The sequence below is a fragment of the Heptranchias perlo genome, chromosome 27, assembly GCF_035084215.1.
Source record: "Heptranchias perlo isolate sHepPer1 chromosome 27, sHepPer1.hap1, whole genome shotgun sequence".
Taxonomy (NCBI): Eukaryota; Metazoa; Chordata; class Chondrichthyes; order Hexanchiformes; family Hexanchidae; genus Heptranchias; species Heptranchias perlo.
Window position 1 is genome coordinate 7,960,303 of NC_090351.1, and position 20,877 is coordinate 7,981,179.

General features: G+C 45.8%; 1 protein-coding gene across 2 annotated transcripts in view; it reads left to right on the forward strand.

Annotated features, from left to right (window-relative positions):
- Positions 1-20,877, forward strand: part of LOC137344373 (transcriptional enhancer factor TEF-5-like) — a 139,527-nt gene that overhangs the window by 68,275 nt on the left and 50,375 nt on the right. Inside the window, exons 2-4 of one of the 2 annotated variants that reach the window (XM_068007267.1) lie at positions 11,764-11,828; positions 16,133-16,195; positions 16,282-16,344. In XM_068007267.1, coding sequence (XP_067863368.1) covers positions 11,764-11,828; positions 16,133-16,195; positions 16,282-16,344 — 191 coding nt within the window. The remainder of the gene's footprint in view (positions 1-11,763; positions 11,829-16,132; positions 16,196-16,281; positions 16,345-20,877) is intronic. The other variant, XM_068007266.1, reaches the window with a different exon arrangement.

Genomic DNA, 20,877 nt, shown 5'->3' on the forward strand with positions numbered 1-20,877 from the left:
CTTGTCAATTGGCCACATTGGGCAGTAGTAACTATAAATGCTTCTGTCAAAAGGCATGCACTGAAGTATTTCAGCTGCAGGCACAAGTGGGAATCGCACACCTGCCACCTGTACAATAGTCACTTATAATGTGATCGATTCCAGTCTCATATCCCTTAGAATATGCAGACAAACAGAGCAGCTTCTTCAAGATGTCACGGTATAAAGGGCCCTGACCACAATGCAAGTTCACATTTTAAAGTTACAAATTCGCCCCAAAAAAATGCGCAAATGCGACAGGAGGCCTTCCTCTAAGTCCAAGAGCTGTAGATAGAGCACCTCCCAAACCCGCGACCTCTACCACCTAGAAGGACAAGGGCAGCAGGCACATGGGAACAACACCACCTGCACGTTCCCCTTCGAGTCACACACCATCCCGACTTGGAAATATATCGCCGTTCCTTCATCGTTGCTGGGTCAAAATCCTGGAACTCCCTTCCCAACAGCACTGTGGGAGAACCGTCACCACACGGACTGCAGCGGTTCAAGAAGGCGGCTCAGCACCACCTTCTCAAGGGCGATTAGGGATGGGCAATAAATGCTGGCCTCGCCAGCGATGCCCACATCCCATGAACGAATAAGACAAAAGTTCTCGGGTTTTTGTTTGACTTTCTATATTACCAATGAACTTTATGTTAATTTTTAAAACTTTTTTTAAAAATGAGAACTTCCTGTTTCTTGTTAAATTCAGCCTCCGAAATGTTATGCTAAATGTGCAGTTTATGCAAATCATCGTCATGTTGCTCGCACAAAAATACCATAAGCATTTTGTGCCAAAAAACATTTTGATAAGTGCAACATCGATGAACTTATATATGGGTCATTTGGGCTTTTCCTGTTCATTTGTGTGTGTGTGTACGGAGAGAGAATTGAAATTGGGCCCTTTTTAGTTTCCGTGTTATGAATCAGTATATAGAGCTGTCCTGATATTTTAATCAGTTTTTCTGTTATTTAGAGTTTGAATCTCTGTGCCAATTAACACCAGGGACTCTGGTCTGGGGAATGGAACTTATTTCCTACTATTTGCGTCCAGTAGGAACATCATGCAGCTACAGGCCGGCTTTCCCTTCCACCCTGACCCAACAACATGCCTTAACCCCAAGCTCAGGAGATGGCCCTTACCGTACCAGCGTGACGGCCTTATTCTCCATCGTTGATGGCCTCTGAGATTATGGGAGTTATTGGCAGGGGACTCATTTCACGTAGGGCCCTCACAGACAATAGAGAAATGTGAGTTGGTCCCATCAATCTAGGCTGGATTCAACCAAGTGTTAACAGCCAGCTGTGACATTCAGTACTCAGTGGATGGTTTTTGAATGAATGAATTTCCACATATTTTCTCAAATAGCACCTTCTCAGGAATATCTGTGAATATCGCTCGCATTTCTGAAGCTTAATCTTCAATTTGAATGGATAATGTTCGTACCCTTCCCACCCATTGAAAGCTTGGTCCTTGTGTCCTCCATTGCCCCTCTCTCTCTGCTTCCTTTCCCCTCGCCACCTTTCTATTCTTGTGGCTACATTCTCTTTGAATTTCTTCAATGAGATTCTTATCTGGCACCTCATCAAAGGTCTACTGGAACTCCATGCCTACGACATCCTCCACATTTCTTTTACCTACGATCTACAGGATGTACTGCAGCAACTCACTAAGGACACTTCAACAGCTCCTCCCTCCCTTACCTCTACCTCCAAGGACAAGAGCAGCAATGTTACTTTTAAAAATTTATTCTTGGGAAATGGACTTCGCTGGCAAGGTTGGAATTTATTGACCATCTCTGGTTGCCCTTGAGAAGGCGGTGGTGAGCCGCCTTCTTGAACCGCTGCAGTCCGTGTGATGAAGGTGCTCCCACACAGGAAGGGTTTTCAGGATTTTGACCCAGCGACGATGAAGGAATGACGATATATGTCCATAGGAACACCATCACCTCCGAGTTCCCCTCAAAGCCACACACCATTCTGACTCAGACATACATTGCCGTTTCTTCATCGTCGCTGATCCTGGAACTTTCTAACAGCACTGTGGGAGCACCATCAGCCCAATCACTGTGGCGGTTCAAGAAGATGGCCCATCGTCACTTTAGGTCAACTGGGGATGGGTAATAAACGTGACCTTGCCAGTGTCATCCACATCCTGAGCCCAAATTTTAAAAAAGCCTTTTTATAATTAAGAAACCTGGGTGAGGGACCAGGGCTCACGTGTAGGTGTAAGAGTGGCAAATCGAGAAGTAGTGGTTAGAGTTTTAATAGCTGTAGGAGGAATGATAGGTAGGTAGCAGAAGAGACCCAGGAAACTACAGACCAGTGAGTTTGACGTCCATTTTGGGTAAAGTTATGGAAACCCTTATTAAAGATAAGATCATGGAGCATCTGGATTGAAATAAAACCATAAAAGATAGTCAATCTGGGTTCACGTTTGGGAGCTCTTGCCAATATGATTTACTGGTTTTCTTTGAGGGAGTGACAAAGGAGCTTGATAGGGGTAAGGCATTGGATGTGGTAACTTGGATTTCATTAAGGCCTTTGATACAGTTTCTCTAAAGACTGGTATTGAAAATAAAGAAAGCATGAATCAGTGGAAATATATTACAACGGATATGTAATTATTTGACCGAAAGAACCCAGAGGGTGGTAGTACAGGGATTGTCATCAGCCTGGGAGAATGTTACCAATGGGGTCCTGCAGGGGTCATTTTTGGGACCTCTTTTGATTAATGCCTTCAGAAATGATTTGGAGTTCGGAGTAACAAGCACAGTGGCTAAATTTGCAGAGCTAATGAAGGTGATAGACTCCAAAGCAGAACAGGATAAGCTGCAGGAGAATATACTGGGAATTGGGCAGACAGGTGGCAGATGAAATTCAATGTCAAGAGAAGCAAAGTGCTTCACATGGAGAGAAAAAAATCCAGGAAGGGACGATTAAGTTAAATGGAAAGAGAATAATGTGCATGGAAAATGAAAGAGATTTGGGGTCTTGATTGACAATGTATTGAAGCTACCACAGTGATGCTCAGTGGCAGTGAGTAAAGCAAATCAGATGTTGGGTTATATTAAACGGTCAATATTGAGCCGAAATACTGAGGTAATCCTGCCACTTTATAAATCATTGGTGCAGCTGCACGTAGAACACTGTGTAGAGTTCTGGTTGCCACAGTATAAAAGCTATTGAAAGGATGCAGAAGAGAGCAACCAGAAGATTAAGGGAAGGGAGGGATTGGATTATGAAGAGTGATTATGCAAATTGGGCATTTTCTCACTGGAAAAGAGAAGGTTGAGAGATGATGCGATTGCTATTTTTAGGATTCTAAAGGGAGTGGATAATGTAGACCATGAGAAGCTATTTCACCTTGTCCAGAACAGTAGAACCAGCAGACACGGCCTGCGCCTGAAGGGGGGGTGACTTCAAAACTCATCTGCGGAAACAATATTTCAGTGAAGGAGTGGCCAATCCCTGGAGTTCGTATTGATTCATTCAAATGCAAATTAGATAGAATTCTTTCAGAAAATAACATTTTGGGATGCAGTCTATGAGTAACTTGAGACATGACGTGGTGAGTTTTTGCTTGGGAGGAAGAGATGACTTTGGACCTATGGTTCCCAAAGCTCTCCACCACTGGGGTTTTCCTCGCCTCAATGTCTGGGTCTGTGGTAGACAAATTGATAGAGATTGATTGCTATGATTAGTCAACAACTCCATTATCATGTGTAGACAAGGATGGTAGAAGGCAATTTACATGGATCTTGGTCTTTTTTTAATCCAGCGATTCCGAAGTTTTTATGACACTTGAGGGTAAAGTTTTGAAGCCTTTGGTAAAACTAAGTTTGGGTAGAAGTGCAATGAGTCTAGTTTTCAATACAGGATGTGGGGAGACTGTGAGCCTTACAGTTGTAGACGGGACTAAAGGAGAGAGGTCAGGCTAGCACCAGCCAACTGAGTTATTTTTTACAACCTGAAGGAGAGACTTATTTATTTATAGTATGTCTGAGAGGACACAGAGTTTGGTGTTAAGATTGGAGAGCATCAGTTTAGGACCTTCTGAGCCTGTTTTCAATTAGCAATGATGTATGAGAGATCACAAGAATGTGTCTCCTGACACAGATTATCGGGTTGAGGTTAATTGCGGGGGGGGAGTGGGGGAGGGGGGGTGCGGTTTTATCAGCGTGAGAGAAATTTTAAAATGTTTGCGTGCGAATGTGGAATTTGATGAGCAATCACAACTGCACACACTCCATAAATTATAACCTTGCTCCACCAGATTCTCGCTTTCCGGCTTCCCCGAGTTTGCACATGTCCGCTCTCTGGATGCTCCCCGCGGGGCCTCTGATGGGTGAGGCTGCCAGCTTTAGGAAATCACTGCCATGTTGATGAGAAAAGTTGGCCACAAGATCCTCAGGTCACTGAGACCATTTCCAGTAGTAATACTGCTGCCCCCTGGTGACATCCCCTGACTCAGAAGAGACCAAGGGGTGAAACCCAGAACTTTCCTGGCCTGGTATGGTGCAGTGCCTTGCCAAGAGCTCGTGCACTGTACACAAGTGATGGACTGATGTTTTCGGATACAGATGATTTCATTGCATCATGTGTCAGCCATGGTAGCACTCTTACCTCTTAAGCCAGAAGGTTGTGGGTTTAAGTCCAAACCAAGAGACTTGAGCACAGAAATCTAGGCCGACACTCCAGTGCAGTGCTGAGGGAGCGCAGAACTGTTGGAGGTGCCGTCTATTGGATGAGACGTTAAACCGAGGCCCCGTCTTCCCCTTCAGGTGGATGTAAAAGATCCCATGGCACTATTTTGAAGAAGAGCAGGGGAGTTCTCCCCAATGCCCTGGCCAATATTTATCCCTCAACCAACATCACTGCACCAGATGATCTGATCATTATCACATTGCTGTTTGTGGGACCTTGCTGTGTGCAAATTGGCTGCTGTGTTTACAACGACGATCACACCTCAAAAGTACTTAATTGGCTGTAAAGTACTTTGGGACGTCCTGAGGTTGTGAAAGGCGATAAGGAAATGCAAATTCTTACTTTAGTTCGTGTATTGATAAGCCCAGTGCCGGTAACATTCTCCCTCAACCAACAGCACCAAAAAAAAACTAGACTAATTGATCATTTATCTCCCTGCTGTTTGTGGGGTGTTGCTGCGTGTAAAATGGCTGCCAAAACAACAGTTACTGCAGTAAGTTATTAGTTGTATGTGAAGTGCCTTGGGATGTTTCTGAGAGAGACGTGATAAGGTATAAATGCAAGTCTTTTTTTCTTAATGTTGCTATCTGAATGATAATAAATCAGTTGTCTAAACATAACACCGGGCCAGTCCACTCTCCACTGTCGTTATTTGCACTTAAAGCTCTTTGGCTTTCCTCAATATTTAAGCCCCAGTGTCCCCGAGTTGGTGATGTACACGAATGTAATGTTTGATGTGCCTGTTTACGTTTTTCTTTTAAAAAGAGTGATCAGTCACCCGAGCCAGTGTGGCTGGGACCACAGGCTGCAATGTGACAGCAGCCTGTTCTTCAAATCACACCCACTTGGTTGCCTGACTGCCCGAAAGGTAAATAAGGACTAGATTTTTTTTTCTAGAAACAAAAATAAATAAGCCGGTGCCTTTTAATTGTGCAAGCTGGCGCATCAAACTGGCGAGTTTGACTGGGGGGGGGTCCAGAACGAGGGGTCTCAGTCTCAGGATACGGGTTAGAACATTTAGGACTGAGATGAGGAGAAATTTCTTCACTCAGAGGGTGGTGAACCTGTGGAATTCTCTACCACAGAAGGCTGTAGAGGCCAAGTCACTGAATATATTTAAGAAGGAGCTAGATAGATTTCTAGACACAAAAGGCATCAAGTGGTATGGGGAGAGAGCGGGAATATGGTATTGAGATAGAAGATCAGCCATGATCATATTGAATGGCGGAGCAGGCTCGAAGGGCCGAATGGCCTACTCCTGCTCCTATTTTCTATGTTTCTCTGCGTGCAGACACAGCTTCTGTACAAGTTTCCCCGTGGGCAGGGCTGTAGGTACAATGTACTGCTGCTCATCAGCCTATGGATCCTTCCTGTCGCAGGCCGGGGTGGACATGTTAGAAACAGGTAGATGTAGGGAGTCTGCCCAGCAGACAGTCTCTCTCGCCTCTACATCAGAAAGCAGTGGGCTCAGGCGCCACTCCAGAACTTAAAACATATCAAGCTACTTTTCTTTGCAGTACAGATTCTGTTGCGTAGGCAAATATGGCAGCCAACCTGGGCACAGCAAGGTCCCACAAACAACAAGTTAGATAAACGACCAGTAAACCTACCTTTCATTAAGTTGTTTTTAAAAGATTGTAAACCAGTTGTTTTATTGGCTGTGACTGTAAGAAGATTTTTAGGTTCTGTTTATCTACAGATGGCACCTTGAGGTGGCCAGTGTAAAAATCACAGATTTGTAGCCAGAAACACAGGTAAATGCCTTCTCCAAATAAACACACTAAAGAGGTGTAGATTGGTCATTGCTGTTCACTAATCCTACTTCGGATTATAATAGGTCACATTTGTAATGAAACTCAAAGGAATCAGAGAAAGTAGAACATTTCCCAACTTTCACCTCATGGGAGCAGATCAGAAGAGATCAGGTGAAAATTCATTGGTGTAGTCACTGTATAATCCGTAGACCTGATTTATGATCAGCACTCGAGTTCTCTTGAATACATACTCTTCAGCTATTGGTGCCTTGCTCCGATAAAAGCAATGAAATACTCTCATGTCGACATCAGCTTGCATTTTTAAAGCACCTTTAATGTGGAAAAATTCCCAAGGCTCTTCACAGAAGCAAAATCAGGCTGGAGATGCAATGGCTATGATTGGATAGGTAAAGAGTGGAACCAAGTGAGGACAGTCCCACTCAGCTGGAGGAGGATGGTGCGGTCGGCTGTGTCAAAGGCTGCAGACAGGTCGAGAAGTGATAATGCACCACAGTCACTGAAGATGTCATTTGTGACTTTAGTTAGTGCCATTTCGGTGCTGAGGCGGGGTCAGGAACCTGCTAGGAGAGATTCAGACTTGGAGTTGCAGGGAAGGTGGGCACGGATTTGTGAGGTGACAATACATTCAAGGCCTTGAGAGGCAAAGGAGGTTGGAGGTGGGGCGGCAGTTTGCAAGAACAGTTGGGTCGAAGGGTTTTTTTTGATGAGAGGGGTGATGATGGGCAGTTTTGAAAGGGAGGGGGACAGTACCTGAGGAGGGGGAACCATTTACAATGTCAGCTAGCATGGGGAGCAGGAAGGGAACTGGGTGGTCGGCAGTTTAGTGGGAATGGGATCAAGGCAACAGGATGGGGGGTCTCATGGAGAAGATGAGCTCAGAGAAAGCAGAAGGGGAGATAGGAGAGAAATTAGGGAAAAGTGTGAGTTCAAGGCTAGGGCAAATCTGGGGGAGGTTTTACATCAAACGTACAGCACAGAAACAGGCCATTCGGCCCAACTGGTCTATGTCAACGTTAATGCTCCACACAAGCCGCCTCCCACCTTATTTCATCTAACCCTACCAACATATCGTTCCATTCCTTTCTCCCTCATGTGTTTATCTAGTTTCCCCTTAAATGCATCTATGCTATTTGCCTCAACTACTCCATGTGGTAGCAAGTTCCACATTCTAACCACTCTCTGGGTAATGAAGGATCTCCTGAATTCCTTATTGGATTTATTAGTGACTATCTTATATTTATGACCCCTAGTTTTGAACTCCCCAACAAGTGGAAACATCTTCTGTATTTCTATCCTATCAAACACCTTCATAATTTTAAAGACCTCTATCAGGTCACCCCCGACCTTCTCTTTTATAGAGAAAAGAGCCCCAGCCTGTTTAGTCTTTCCTGATAGTTATAACCTCTCAATTTCTTGTAAAATATTTTTGCACCTTCTCCAGTGCCTGTATGTTGCTTTGACTTGTTGGGCAAAGGGAAGTAGGTGGGGTCAGAAACAGAAGAGGTAGCTGAACAGACAGTCTCAGTGTTAGTGGCAAAGAAGTCCATGACCTCCTCACACTTGTTGGAGGTGAGGGTGCAGGAGGGCAAGAGGGAGGGGGTTTAAGGAGATGATCGGTAAAGGATAAAAGAACCTGGGGGTTATATTCGCTCTCCAGGATCCAGGATGATCCTGGAGCAGTGCACTAATATAACAGAGGAGAGCGAGGACCTGAAAGTGCTTGATGGGAATCCAGGCTGTTAAATGAAAAGGTTGTTCATTTTTTCCAAGCTGATTTAACTCGAGTTTAGAGTATTCACTCGAGTTTAGAAGATTTGTAAACAATTTTACAACACCAAGTTATAGTCCAACGATTTTATTTTTAATCCCACAAGCTTTCGGGGGCTTTCCCCTTCCTCAGGCGGACTTCCACACCGCCTGAGGAAGGGGAAAGCCCCCGAAAGCTTGTGGGATTAAAAATAAAATCGTTGGACTATAACTTGGTGTTGTAAAATTGTTTACAATTGTTAACCCCAGTCCATCACCGGCATCTCCACATCGAGTTTAGAAGAATGAGAGGGGATCTCATTGAAACATATAAAAGTCTGACAGGGCTAGACAGACTTAATGCAGGTTTAGGATGTTTCCCCTGGCTGGGGGGTCCAGAACGAGGGGTCACAGTCTCAGGATACGGGGTAGGACATTTAGGACTGAGATGAGGAGAAATTTCTTCACTCAGAGGGTGGTGAACCTGTGGAATTCTCTACCACAGAAGGCTGTGGGGGCCAAGTCACTGAATATATTTAAGATGGAGCTAGATAGATTTCTAGACACAAAAGGCATCAAGGGGTATGGGGAGAGAGCGGGAATATAGTATTGAGAGAGAAGATTAGCCATGATCATATTGAATGGCAGAGCAGGCTTGAAGGGCCGAATGGCCTACTCCTGCTCCTATTTTCTATGTTTCTATGATTTAGAATTTGAAACCGTGCAAGGTTAAAATCCAATACAGCGTCTAGCGAAGGGACAGGGTGTGATAATCCACTCTTGTCTACTGATGAACACAGGTGAGTTGGCCCCATCTCAGTCTCACCTGGTTCTCAGTAGCAAGAGAAGAGTTTTATATTTGGATTTCTCCTCTTTTAAGCCAGAATTAGGAGTGTGGAGATTTTTTTTTTGTTGAATCACAGCTGCTATTCAGAGGTTGGAGTGGGATCGTATTGTAGGGGGAGTGTAGGAGAGATCGAGCCAATATCACCCAGCCCGGACCACGAGGTGAAAAGAGCTTCCATTGTTCAACAATATCATCCTCCCTCACAATAAACACAGGCCTACAGATTTTACATAAAAGAGAGCAAACTCCAGGTTAGGCCCAGGAGGGTGGAGACGGGCGTTCAGGTGATTGAGGAGTCAAACCTAACCACCATGAGCCAGTTACTGACAGAATGGGTTAACGTGACTCACTCTTGTGGGAGGCGGTTAGAGATATTCCTGGAGGTTATTTTTAGCAGATTTACTGTCGAGTCTGCTGGGATCTGAATTGAGGAATTTCAGGAATGCAGTGAATAAGAGATGGGCACTCCCATCGCTCAGGGATTTCAGGCTCTTTGCAGTCTCTCCATCCTTACTGTAAAAAGAGAAAAAGAACAAACTTGCATTTATATAGCGCCTTTCACGACCTCAGAACGTCCCAATGCGCTTTACAGCCAATAATACTTTTGACGTGTAGTCACTGTTGTAATGTAGGAAATGGGGCGGCCATTTGCGCACAGCAAGATGCCACAAACAGCAATGGGATAATGACCATATAATCTGTTTTAGTGATGTTGGTTGAAGGATAAATATTGACCAGGAAACCAGGGAGAACTCCCCTGCTCTTCTTCGAAATAGTGCCATGGGATCTTTTACATTCACCCAAGAGGGCAGACGGGGCCTCGGTTGAACGTCTCATCTGAAAGACGGCACTTCCGACAGTGCAGCACTCCCTCAGTACTACATTGGTGTGTCAGCCTAAATTAGGTGCTCAAGTCTCTGGAGTGAGACTCGAACCCACGACCTTCTGACTCAGATGTGAGAGAGCTACCGCTGAGCCACGGCTGACACCTGTAGAGAACGTTTTAGATTTAGAACACACGCAGTTAGGGATAGGCGAGCTAAACGCTGTGAGAACGGGCAGTGCACAGTTTTTTTTAAAACTGTGCAGTCACTGTCAAGAAGTCATACAGATTAATACTGGCTGCTTTAGCACCAGCTTGTTCTGCTCTCGAATAACACTCCTGTGCTGTGGTGGGCAGTCACCTTATCCCATTTACCATGTACTGGAGTGGGCACAGAGTCACACAAGTACCATACAGCACTAGAAACGGGTGAATTGTCTACTTTTACATGGTGTGTGCTACACAAAGCTGAAAGCAACGAGACTGAAGGTAGATTTTATTGGAATTGAGAATAATGTGGTTGATGTGGTTAATGCCCTTGAATTCTATTGACTAATCTCCAAGCTATTTGAGTGGGAAGAGCTTTTGGGATTTACTCTGGATTGAGACCACCTCAAATTCTAGTGGTCCAAACAGACTTGCTGTAACTAGCAAAAGTCGGAAATGGTCTCCTGAGACCAGCGGGGAACTGGCTTGGATGCCACCGTCTCCCTCTTCCTCTCCCCTTCCATCTAGACTGCCAGAAACCCCTGCTCTAGACGGCTCTGCTCGTCGCCAGAATGCAGAGAGTAAAACATTTAGATCGCTAACCTTAATCACTCCCTTACAACTACTATTCCTCCTGTACCAAAAATGTTGATGTAATTTAGAAAATGGTGGCGTGCGATCAGAGAGCAGTGATAGCAACGCACTGCTCCAAATGCACTGCTCCTCATAAAAATGCTTCTCAATCCAAATCTGTATGAATTGGACCCAAGTATTGCCCAATGAGATGGTTTTTGATTGGCGTTTCACCCCACTATATATAGTGCACACTATCACACACTTGAGAATCCATTTTTTTCTCTTTCCCACCCCATTCATCATCTCCTCCCCATCTTCCCCTTCCAAAGACTTTGTATTCATAGAATGTTGGTTTATCATTGTCAAGTAGATTTTAATTTGTCCTTTTTTCTGCAATCTTGAGGCTGGACGGTAGGAATATCTCTGTCAGTTGTGATTTTCGGTAGTGTTTCAGAGTCAGCAGTTTACCCGAGGAACTGAACTGGCTCCATTGTCATTGTCTGTTCTGTGTGACTGTTGGATACAGATTTTTTTTTTCTTTTAGAAAAAACACATTCCACTGGCAATGGAAACTCAACCAGGTTGAACCTAGCCAATTTGGGATTAGCTGGAAATCCTGGCTTTGACTTGTGCTGATCCCAAATGTGCATGGTGCCCAAATCCCAGAACCAATTGGCAGACAGGTCGAGGAGGGGTGATAACGCCTAACTCTAAAGGGCCATGGCAATGGGATATATCTGATCCAGGTAGCATAGGCCGTGAGTGTCAGTAGACTTTTGGGCACTGGAGGATATCATCACTGATCGCCAAGCTTGATCCTGTCCTCACCTGACTGTCCAGAACGAGTCACTGCATAGTAATCAGAACTGGGAACCCTGGCTGCTTTCCTTCCCTCACCCAACCTGGAGCCCAACGATAGTGTCCCCACAAGTGGTGGCCATTAAAGATGGAGCATGGGTTTAAGGTGTAGAGTCACCATGTCTCTGTTGTTTGTTACCTTTGTGTTTGATGAAAACGGAGAACATTTAAGGATTTGGTTTGTTTTGTTTTTCTAATTCCAACAGGCCGCAATGAGTTGATAGCGAGATACATCAAGCTACGGACGGGCAAAACACGCACAAGGAAGCAGGTAAAGCTGGGTGGGGAAGCTTTGCTTTGGGGCAAAAGGGGTGGCTTGTGCTGAAATGTGGCTGCTGCTTCTTTAAGGCTGGCAAGGTGGATGGGTAAAGGGGCAGCGTGGTGGGCATGTAACAAGAGAGGAATAGCCACTTATTAGGATCAGAGGATTAAACATAAGTCATTCCAGGGTTGATCAGGTTGGAAGGGCAGGCTGGCTAAACCTTATTTCCCAAGATAAAGTTCATTGGGAACTCTGTTCAATCAGGAAAGTTTACAGATATGAACCAGTGTGAATTGTACTGAACTTACTCCAGATGTACAATTTCCTGCAGGCCATTTCTTCTGAATCCTGCAAAAAAAGTATGGGATTTATTTTTGAAGGGGTGTTTTGTTGTTTATCAAGATGGAACACTCTCCATTTCAGGCACCCAGTGTCAGCATCAAGAAGTCCCAGATCAGGTACAGCGCAGGCCAGATGCCGAGTAAAGCTCCTTCTATCATGCCTTAACCCCAACCTAAGGAGAGCGCCCCCTACTGCTGGTGTGACATCTTTCTCTTCCCTACACTGGCCATCTTTAAGCCTTTCTGAGTGGCATTGCCGATTGGTGCCAAAGTACAGGTGGTGTCGTACTGGGGGCCTCATGCCCATGAGGAGCTAGAACAAGACTGCCTCAAACTTTTGTCTTGTCTAGGACCCACATAGCCAACAGACAGAGAGGAAACTTTTAGCCCATCGGTCTAAAAATATCGGAATTGTTAATCCACGTGTGCCCTGCAGTGCTAGGACAAGAAGACGGCCAAACCGAACGAAACACCCAACTAAAATTAAAACAACAGATAGGAAGGCAGTGATTGCAAGAGGTGCAAGTCGACTTGCAGGGTTCAGGGTGAGCCTCTCTCTTGCAATTTGCAAGGCCACCATAGGACTTCAGTTGGACAGCCCCTGCGAATCACTCCCCAGGTATCTGTCCACTCTAACTTCATCAATTCCCCTTGTCGATTCAAGGATTTGATAGTGTAGATAGAGAGGAACTATCTCTTCAGTTGGGCGAGTCCAGGACAAGGAGGCATAAATTTAGAGCTAGGCCGTTCAGGGATGATGTCAGGAAGTACTTCTTCACACAAAGGGTAGTGGAAATCTCCCTCAATTTGCTCCTGTCCCCTTATTATTTCCCCATCTCTCCTGAAGGGGCAGACTGTGCTGCAGTATGACGTCCTGACCACTATAAGCTGTAAGCTTGTAAGAATCCAAAATACAAGAGCCATGGGGCACCATAGTTAAACATTTAGTTTGAAATCCAGCTCAGACAATAAATGAAGTTTCCTTTCTCCGATTGGGCTCTATCATTATTTAGCCCACACCCAGCAATGCAGAGGGAAAGGAGGGGGAAATCAGTGCAATAGATAACAATCTCCCGCTCTTGGAGATTTCGTGCAACAGTAAAACACATCATTTCGAAAAGACAATAATTGGCAGATAGTTCAGACTTAAACACTTTGGCACCAACTGGCCTCCAGCTGAAAGACTCGCATTGGGAACCTATCGCGTTCCAGTCCTGTAAAGATTGGCCTCGTCACCAGGTCAAGCTTGGCATCTTTTGAAGTGTCAAACAAGGACCCTTCTTCAGTAGACTAGGCTAACTCCAGAGCATCATCGCCCAGGTGAGATAACTCATCTTGAGCACAGAAAGGGTTCAGTATAGGAGCAATTTAAGTGAAACCTGTGTACGTAACCTCCTTAAAACAGGAACCAACCTTCAGAATGACCAGTGAGCCCTTTTTCATTCGCTGATGTAAATATCAACATCGTGTCACTACTACCTGACATCACTGGGGAAAGAGTAGAGAAATGGCATCCAAATAAAATGTCTATGATTGTGGCAACAGTATTACTATTCTTCTCCCTCCACAAAACAACCAAAAAGATTTTCCAGATACTTTCTGAAAATGCTGCCCCTTCTAAACTAGATGGGTGATTGAAATATTAGCACCTCATTTAAATTTGAGTTTTGACCCATAAAAATGAGTGGTTGCCATCAGTCAGAGGAGTCCATGTTGTGATTGGTACTCAACGGTTGGATGTACCTCATGCTGCACATATTGGTTCAGGTGAATTGGGAACTGCTAACCATTCTGATCCACTGAACCATCTGCTAATCATGGTTAGAGGGTCCAAATGGTGTGAGATTGAATAGATTCAATCAGCAAAGCTGGACTGCCAGTGACAGAAAGTAAAAGAGGATATTGACGAACTTCTGCCTCAACCTCGAGTAATATTCTATCGGAACTGGAAGTTCGATCAGTGACTGGGAGAAGAGGGAGGGTCATTATTCCTGGGGTCAAACATCAGGATGTTGGTCGAACAAGTGGAACGAAGAGGGCTGGAGATTTTGCAGGAGAGCAGTTGGGAGCGATCATCGATGGGTTTTACTCAGAGGACCAGCTATTCGCTACTAGGGCAGTTACAGCAGTGGTCACATGCTCTGTTTAGCCTAGGGCCGCCAACTCTGGTTGGACATATTCATGGAGGTGTCATCACATGATCTCCTGCCTCCAACCACCCTCCCCCATACTCCTCCCATTGGTCGACCAACATGTCCATCCTCGCGGGGCACCGCCTTCCCCTGCCCATTGGAAGGCATATAGACTCATTACCTGATATGATTCTTGTCGGTCAGTCAAACAGCCCTCCACCCCCGACCTTAGTAACAAAGAAGTGTTCAAAGAATTCTTTAAAAAAAACAATTTCTCTCGCCCCTATGATTTTTCCCTGGGTTGCTCGCAGCAGTGTCCTGGAGATTAGTCTTTAATTCCTATAGACTCCAAGGCAATCCTGGTAAAGCCGTCTCTTAGAACAGGGTGGATGACCAATATCATTATAATAACCGCTCAGATTAGCCAACAGTTACCACAGCAGTGGGGTCAGGTCAGTCCTATCTGGGTTTGCTGCAGTCATTCCAATTAGGAGATTTTTGAAGATCTTCAAGGATGCAACGGCTGATTTCTCTGCTCAAACGGACGCTCCTGGTGGGGAGCAGCACTCAGAGGGAGCACTCGTCGGAAACAGCCTGTCCATGGCCCCATCTGACTTTAAATGGATGGCCAATCTGTGGGCAGTGGGCCTGCGAGCTCCTCACCAGCAAATCGGGGAACCAGTTCTACAGTCATTTTCTAGAACCTTCCATTACAGTGGCCATCTTTTGAAAGTGTCCTACCCTGCCTTAATTGGAAAGCGGAAAACCCCCATCTAAAAACATTTGGATCGGTTTTTAAAATCGACAAATAACTGGATTGCTGACCTACAAACTGGTTGCTGCTTAAGGTCAACATTGGAGAGGTTAAATCGCAGGGAACTAACCATTTGTTTGTGGACCTGCTCCTGTCTTAACCATTGCCCTAACAAATTCAAATCCCAGCTCATTATTCAGCGAGCTTCCCAACATTTTACTGTGCAGGATTGGGGGCAAGAGCTAAAGTGAATCCTTTACAGCGTCAATGCTGTTTATATACTTGAAAAGTAAAAATTTTCAGGGCTATAGGAAAAGAGGAGGGGAGTGAAATTAATTGGATAGCTCTTTCAAAGAGCCAGCATGGCCACGATGGGCCAAATGGCCTCCTTCCGTGCTGTATGATTCTATACTGATAAGCAGCACTTTAGAAAAATGGGGCAAAATATTGCTGGGGTACAGGAGGGCTGCCAGTGCATGTGGAACTATACCCCAGCATGTTGGGTGGGGAGGAGACTTTTGAATTACAATAGACAAGCATCGATGACCTCTCGTGACCCAAGACCCTGCGATGTCACCAGTCTTGCTAGGTGAAGAAAGATCCCATTGTCCCACTGGGCCGAAACCATCCTGTGATCAGTTACTTATTTTACGACTTAAGTGAAATTGGAGACATTCACTGGATTAGAGGAAAGCGAGTTAACCAGACAACATTTTGTTTCTTCACCATTAGGTTCCAATAAGAACAGTTCTGTTGTTTTTAGTCGAACCCTATGGTAGCTCAGAGGGCATTTTACTGGTTGCCATAGCAGCAAATGTTGGCACTGCTTTCTTGAGAACAGAGGCAAAGACCGAGGGAAATTGGCTGCCAAAAAGCAATATGGCTGTCGGTTGCATGGCTGCTTGCAGCTGCAGAGTATTATGGAGAGCTTGGGGGAGGGGGTGGGCAAAGGGAAAAGATGGTGATGGAAGGCCTGGCTCTGCATGCCCAACTAACTGACTAATAATGTGAGCACTGTGTACAGGAGTGACAGAAGCATCGTCTTTCATTTGTGTTTTTTGTCTTTAAATTATCTCGTCGACATAGGTGTCTAGTCACATACAGGTGTTAGCCAGGAAGAAAGTGCGAGAGTACCAAGCAAGCATCAAGGTATGTGCAGCCGGCATGAATCCGGGGGACATTCATCTCCATGGTTACAGGCTCTTCTTTTTCTTCCCCTTTGCTCTTTCCTGCAGGTGTCTAGTCATATGCAGGTTCTTGCCCGAAGGAAAGCTCGTGAGATTCAGTCCAAGCTGAAGGTATGCGCTTCTCTGCTTTGGCCTTGTGGTTAGCTGCTGGCTGAGGCTGAACGGCAGCTATAGGGAGTTCTGCTAACACCATCCTTTGAATCCAGATTCCTTCTCGACGTACAGTACACTTCTAGTGTTAGGGGGCGGGGGGTCACTGGCACCAGGACTGGCATTGTGCTCTTTGAACATTAAAAGATTCTCACACACACACCCCTACCCATTAACTGTTGCTATGGCAACCAGCAGGATTAAAAAAAGCCCTCAGCTACCATAGTGTTCTACTAAAAACAACATAACAGTTCGTGGCATGTGGGATACTCTAGAACTAGCCAAACAGGCCGCTCTGAAGATCTTTTGGGAGCTGGGTTTCTGCAGGATATCTCACTGCCACAGAGTGTTGGAAACTCCCATTCCCCAGCCCCCCAAAAGAGCACGTGGCATTTGCCTGTTAGAGACTGTTTATGCTCGTGAACAGACTGGCACAACACTGGCAAGTGTGCCCCACTTGGCCAATCCTCTGAATTTGCTGGATGCTGTCGGCTGGTAAAGTGGAGTATTTTACTATTGCACGCCACTAGGTTTGCCGAGAGAGGAACGTGCAATGTCATCCCGTCACCGCGCCAGCCCACCGCTGCATGGTTTCGGCTTGTCTTCCAGCCCAAGATAAAAGTAGAGGCTGGAATTCCAGTGGTAGCCAAGAGATGGTGACATTTTTGAGCAGACTTGGCCAAAGGATCGAACTTGCCTGAAAATTCCCCAATGCAGCCACTTTGCTCTGTTGACGCAACAGTTTGCCAACAGCAGTCAGCGACGTCCTGCTTTCTCCAATTCCTCCTCCCCTCAAACCATCAAGCCATTACTGGAAAAGGGTCCATGGGTACCAGCGGGCAGATGCCATCTTGGTAAAACGACCATTGTTTACTGAGGCATGGACAGCTCTGCAAGGCCAATTTGCCAATGTGCGCCCCGGCAAATAGCCTCACCCTTCAGAGCACACGTCAGGAAAGTGCGGATTTGCGCTCGCTGCGGCTTTCCCATGGGTTTAAGATGAACAAAACAGAAAATCGCAATGAGCGTGCCCACAGGTTATCGATCTGTGCTGCCGGTCGGTTGGAATGCTTTTGGAAAAGAAAAAGAAAAAAAAATCGGCCTTATGTTCAAGGAAAAGGTGACTGATGCGAATTTAGTCGCGCCTGTGTTTGTATAGAGTCCGCGCTGCTTCCTTTCAGCCAGACTCCAACACACTCCGGGGGCGCTTCCTGTCGAAGTTCTTAGCTGCAAAGCAGGCTGTTTGACCAGGTTTACATCACCGCTGAGCCTAATCATGTCCATGTCCATGCACGCAGAAAATCAGGAATCACTGTTTTGGAATCCTTCTCCCTCTTCCTCCTCCTCCCCACCCAGGACCCAGAGAATCCCTTGATAGGAGGAGAAGGATTCTGTAACGGATTGGCTCCAGGCTGGGGCACTTTTCTCTGGAAAAGGGGAGGGCTGAGGGGTGACCTGATAGAGGTCTTTAAAATTATGAAGGGGTTTGATAGGGTAGACATGGAGAAGATGTTTCCACATGTGGGGAAGTCCAAAACTAGGGGCCATAAATATAAGGTAGTCACTAATAAATCCAATAGGGAACTCAGGAGAAACTTCTTTACCCAAAGAGTGGAACTCACTACCACAGGGTGGTTGAGGTGACTAGCATCGATGTTCTTACCTGTCTTCCCCTTAAATGCATGAGGGAGAAAGGAATAGAAGGATTTGGTGAGATGAAGTAGGTAGGGAGGAAGCTTGTGTGGAGCATAAACACCAGCATTGACCAGTTGGGCCAAATGGCCTGTTCTGTGCTGTAAATTCTATGTAGCATCCCCATTACTGCCCCAGCTGCAGTGACAAAGAGACATTGCACACTGTTCCAATCTAAGCAAATCCACATTAAGTGACCGCTCCGACATTATTCAAGAGAAATCAAAAGAGCGTGAAAATACGGAGTTGCATTTTTGTCAGTAGTATGTTACCGTCACAAACCAAGAGATACCCCCGTAATTCGACACCCTGTTCTAAAATAACGCAGATCAGCACTGATGCTTAACTTATCGGCTCCAGAGAAATTGAAAGTTTCGGGTTTTCGGTAGAGGGTAGCGTCACTTCATTGGGGGCTTCTCAGGCAGGTGGAGTTTTTGGGAAGAGCCAAGCTCCAGCAACCTCACTGCTTGAAAACCAGAGCTGCAGGCAGGGAAAGTTGGCACTGGCATTGAACGTTAAGCCCACAGCAGCGAGCTGGGCCAATGCATTTATCTCACCGAGATGAGCAAAACAAATATGTGATCGCGCTCCCTTCAACCAACTGGTGACAGGCTTGCAGCTAAGAACTTCCCTTGAAGGAGGAGCCCGTCTGCTGGAGTCTGGCTGAAAGGAAGCAGGGCGGACTCTAAGCACGCAGGCGACTAAATTCGCATCCTTCATCTTTTCCTCGAACATCCCACGGTGTTATCAGAACTGTGCTATAGTTCAGGTTCAGGCCTCAGCTCCTCTCTGGCTACTTATGGGGTGACTGTTTTTTTTTTATTTTGGCTTTGTGGCTGTGTGCAGTGAAATCGCAAACTAACCCTCTCCCTGTGCTTCATTAACCAATTCCCCTCCCTCCGTGCGGCAGATATCAGGCTTTCAGAGGCTCGCCCGCCGTTCCTTCTTGCAATCTAGTTCCACTTCTTTCCTCCGCAGTAGGTCTTCCCTCCACTCGGTCGCCTCTCTGTAGAAAGTGGGCTGCGTTGGAGTCTTCTACAATTCGGATCTCCGATTACTGGAGCTGTTGTACGAGAAATTCACACTGCAGGGCTTTATTCTGTAGCCAAATGCATTAACTGAGAGACCATTTCTATCTCACAATGCAATTTTGATATTTACACGGGAGAGATAAAGGGATAATCTAATTAAGGTGTTTAATATATCAAAAGGGAATTGAGGAGATGGATAAGGAACAACTCTTCCCTCTGGTATGGGGAACCCAGAACAAGGGGTCGTAATCTTAGCATTCAAACTAAGCCAATTAAAAGAAAATTCAGGAAACATTTCGTGACGGTGGAGAGAGAACAGATTGCATTGCCCCAGAAGATCATGGATGCAGAATCTCACCCGCCAGAAGGTGCTCAAAATGGAGAGACAATCTCTTGGGGAAAGGACAGGGAACTGGGATTAAAAATAGACGAGCTGCCATGGCTCGATGGGCCAGTGGCCTACTGCTGTTCCTATAGTGGTTTAGAAACCATTTCTTGTGGATTTTTGGATTAAATTATCAATAGCTTGAGAATATAGAGGGAGTCCTGCAACAATTATTGCACAATAGGCCTGGACCTTCCTGCTACAGTAGCTCTGGTCATTTATTTTTTCCCCACTCTCCTGCCACCCCTGTACAATGTCCCATCCTCAGCAGAGAAGAGAGGTCTGAATCTGCATCAGTTTACGTCCCATCACAAGGTACTGCTCCCAGTGAACTGCACCAGTCTCTGGCACAGCAGTGTTACCACAGACAGGAGAGCTCACATAGTTAATCCTGGAGACTTCTGACTGGTGGTCACTTAGCGGGGGCAGAGGAAAGCTGAAATGGTTATCAAGATCCCACCAAAGGGTGCTTAGTGTGACTTGGATCCCTTAGTTTCGGGAGGGGGGGGGGGAAGAAGAGAGAAAGAGAGTGGGGGTTGGCTGTAGAAGAAAAGAACAAAATCCAATTTATATTCAACAAAATTAAAAAGAGAGCCACAGAACACAGACTTTTTGTTTAAATTCTGCAGCAAGAGGTTGGTGTAGACTCCCGGCTCCAGAAATAATCAGTACCATGTGCAACCAGAGTCTACTCGAGGAGAAGTTGGTTGTTTTTCCAATTTGCAGTGATTTGGTTAGTAATTAGAACTCCCTACCTAACAGCAATGTGGGAGTACCTTCACCACACAGACTGCAGCGGTTCAAGAAGATGGCTCACCACCACCTTCTCAAGGGCAATTAGGGATGGGCAATAAATACCAGCCTTGCCAGCAACACCCACACCTTGAGAATGAATTTTTTTTTAAAAAGTTGATAGTGAGACAGTAGTGTTAGAGGGAACCAAACAATAATGAGTAGCATTTATAGATTTGGCCCCAGAGTGGGAGAGAGTAAAAGGAGCTCAGTCACCTTTCCGGAAGGTCATTTTATGCTTATGCCCCCCCGCACCTTTCACTGCTCCTCTCCTGCGGTGTAGGACTGGTATTACACTCTTTTGGGTATCAGCGGTCCTTGGTCCATCAGTCACGCTGCCGCTCTTCGCACATAATCCTAGACAGCAAGTACCAGCCAACTACTTGACCATGGAGGGGCCCCAGGGCAGAGCCTACTCCTATCCTTGCCCGAGGCCCATGAATGCACTGCATGTTCAGCGGGGAATCAAACTGGAAAGGGATTAGAACCAGCAGCCTCAGCCACTTCACTTCTCCCTAACCCAGGTTGCTGTGGCCAATTACAGTACCTTCTCTTGCCACCCCAACTGAGACAAGCTAACTCAGAACAGAGGAT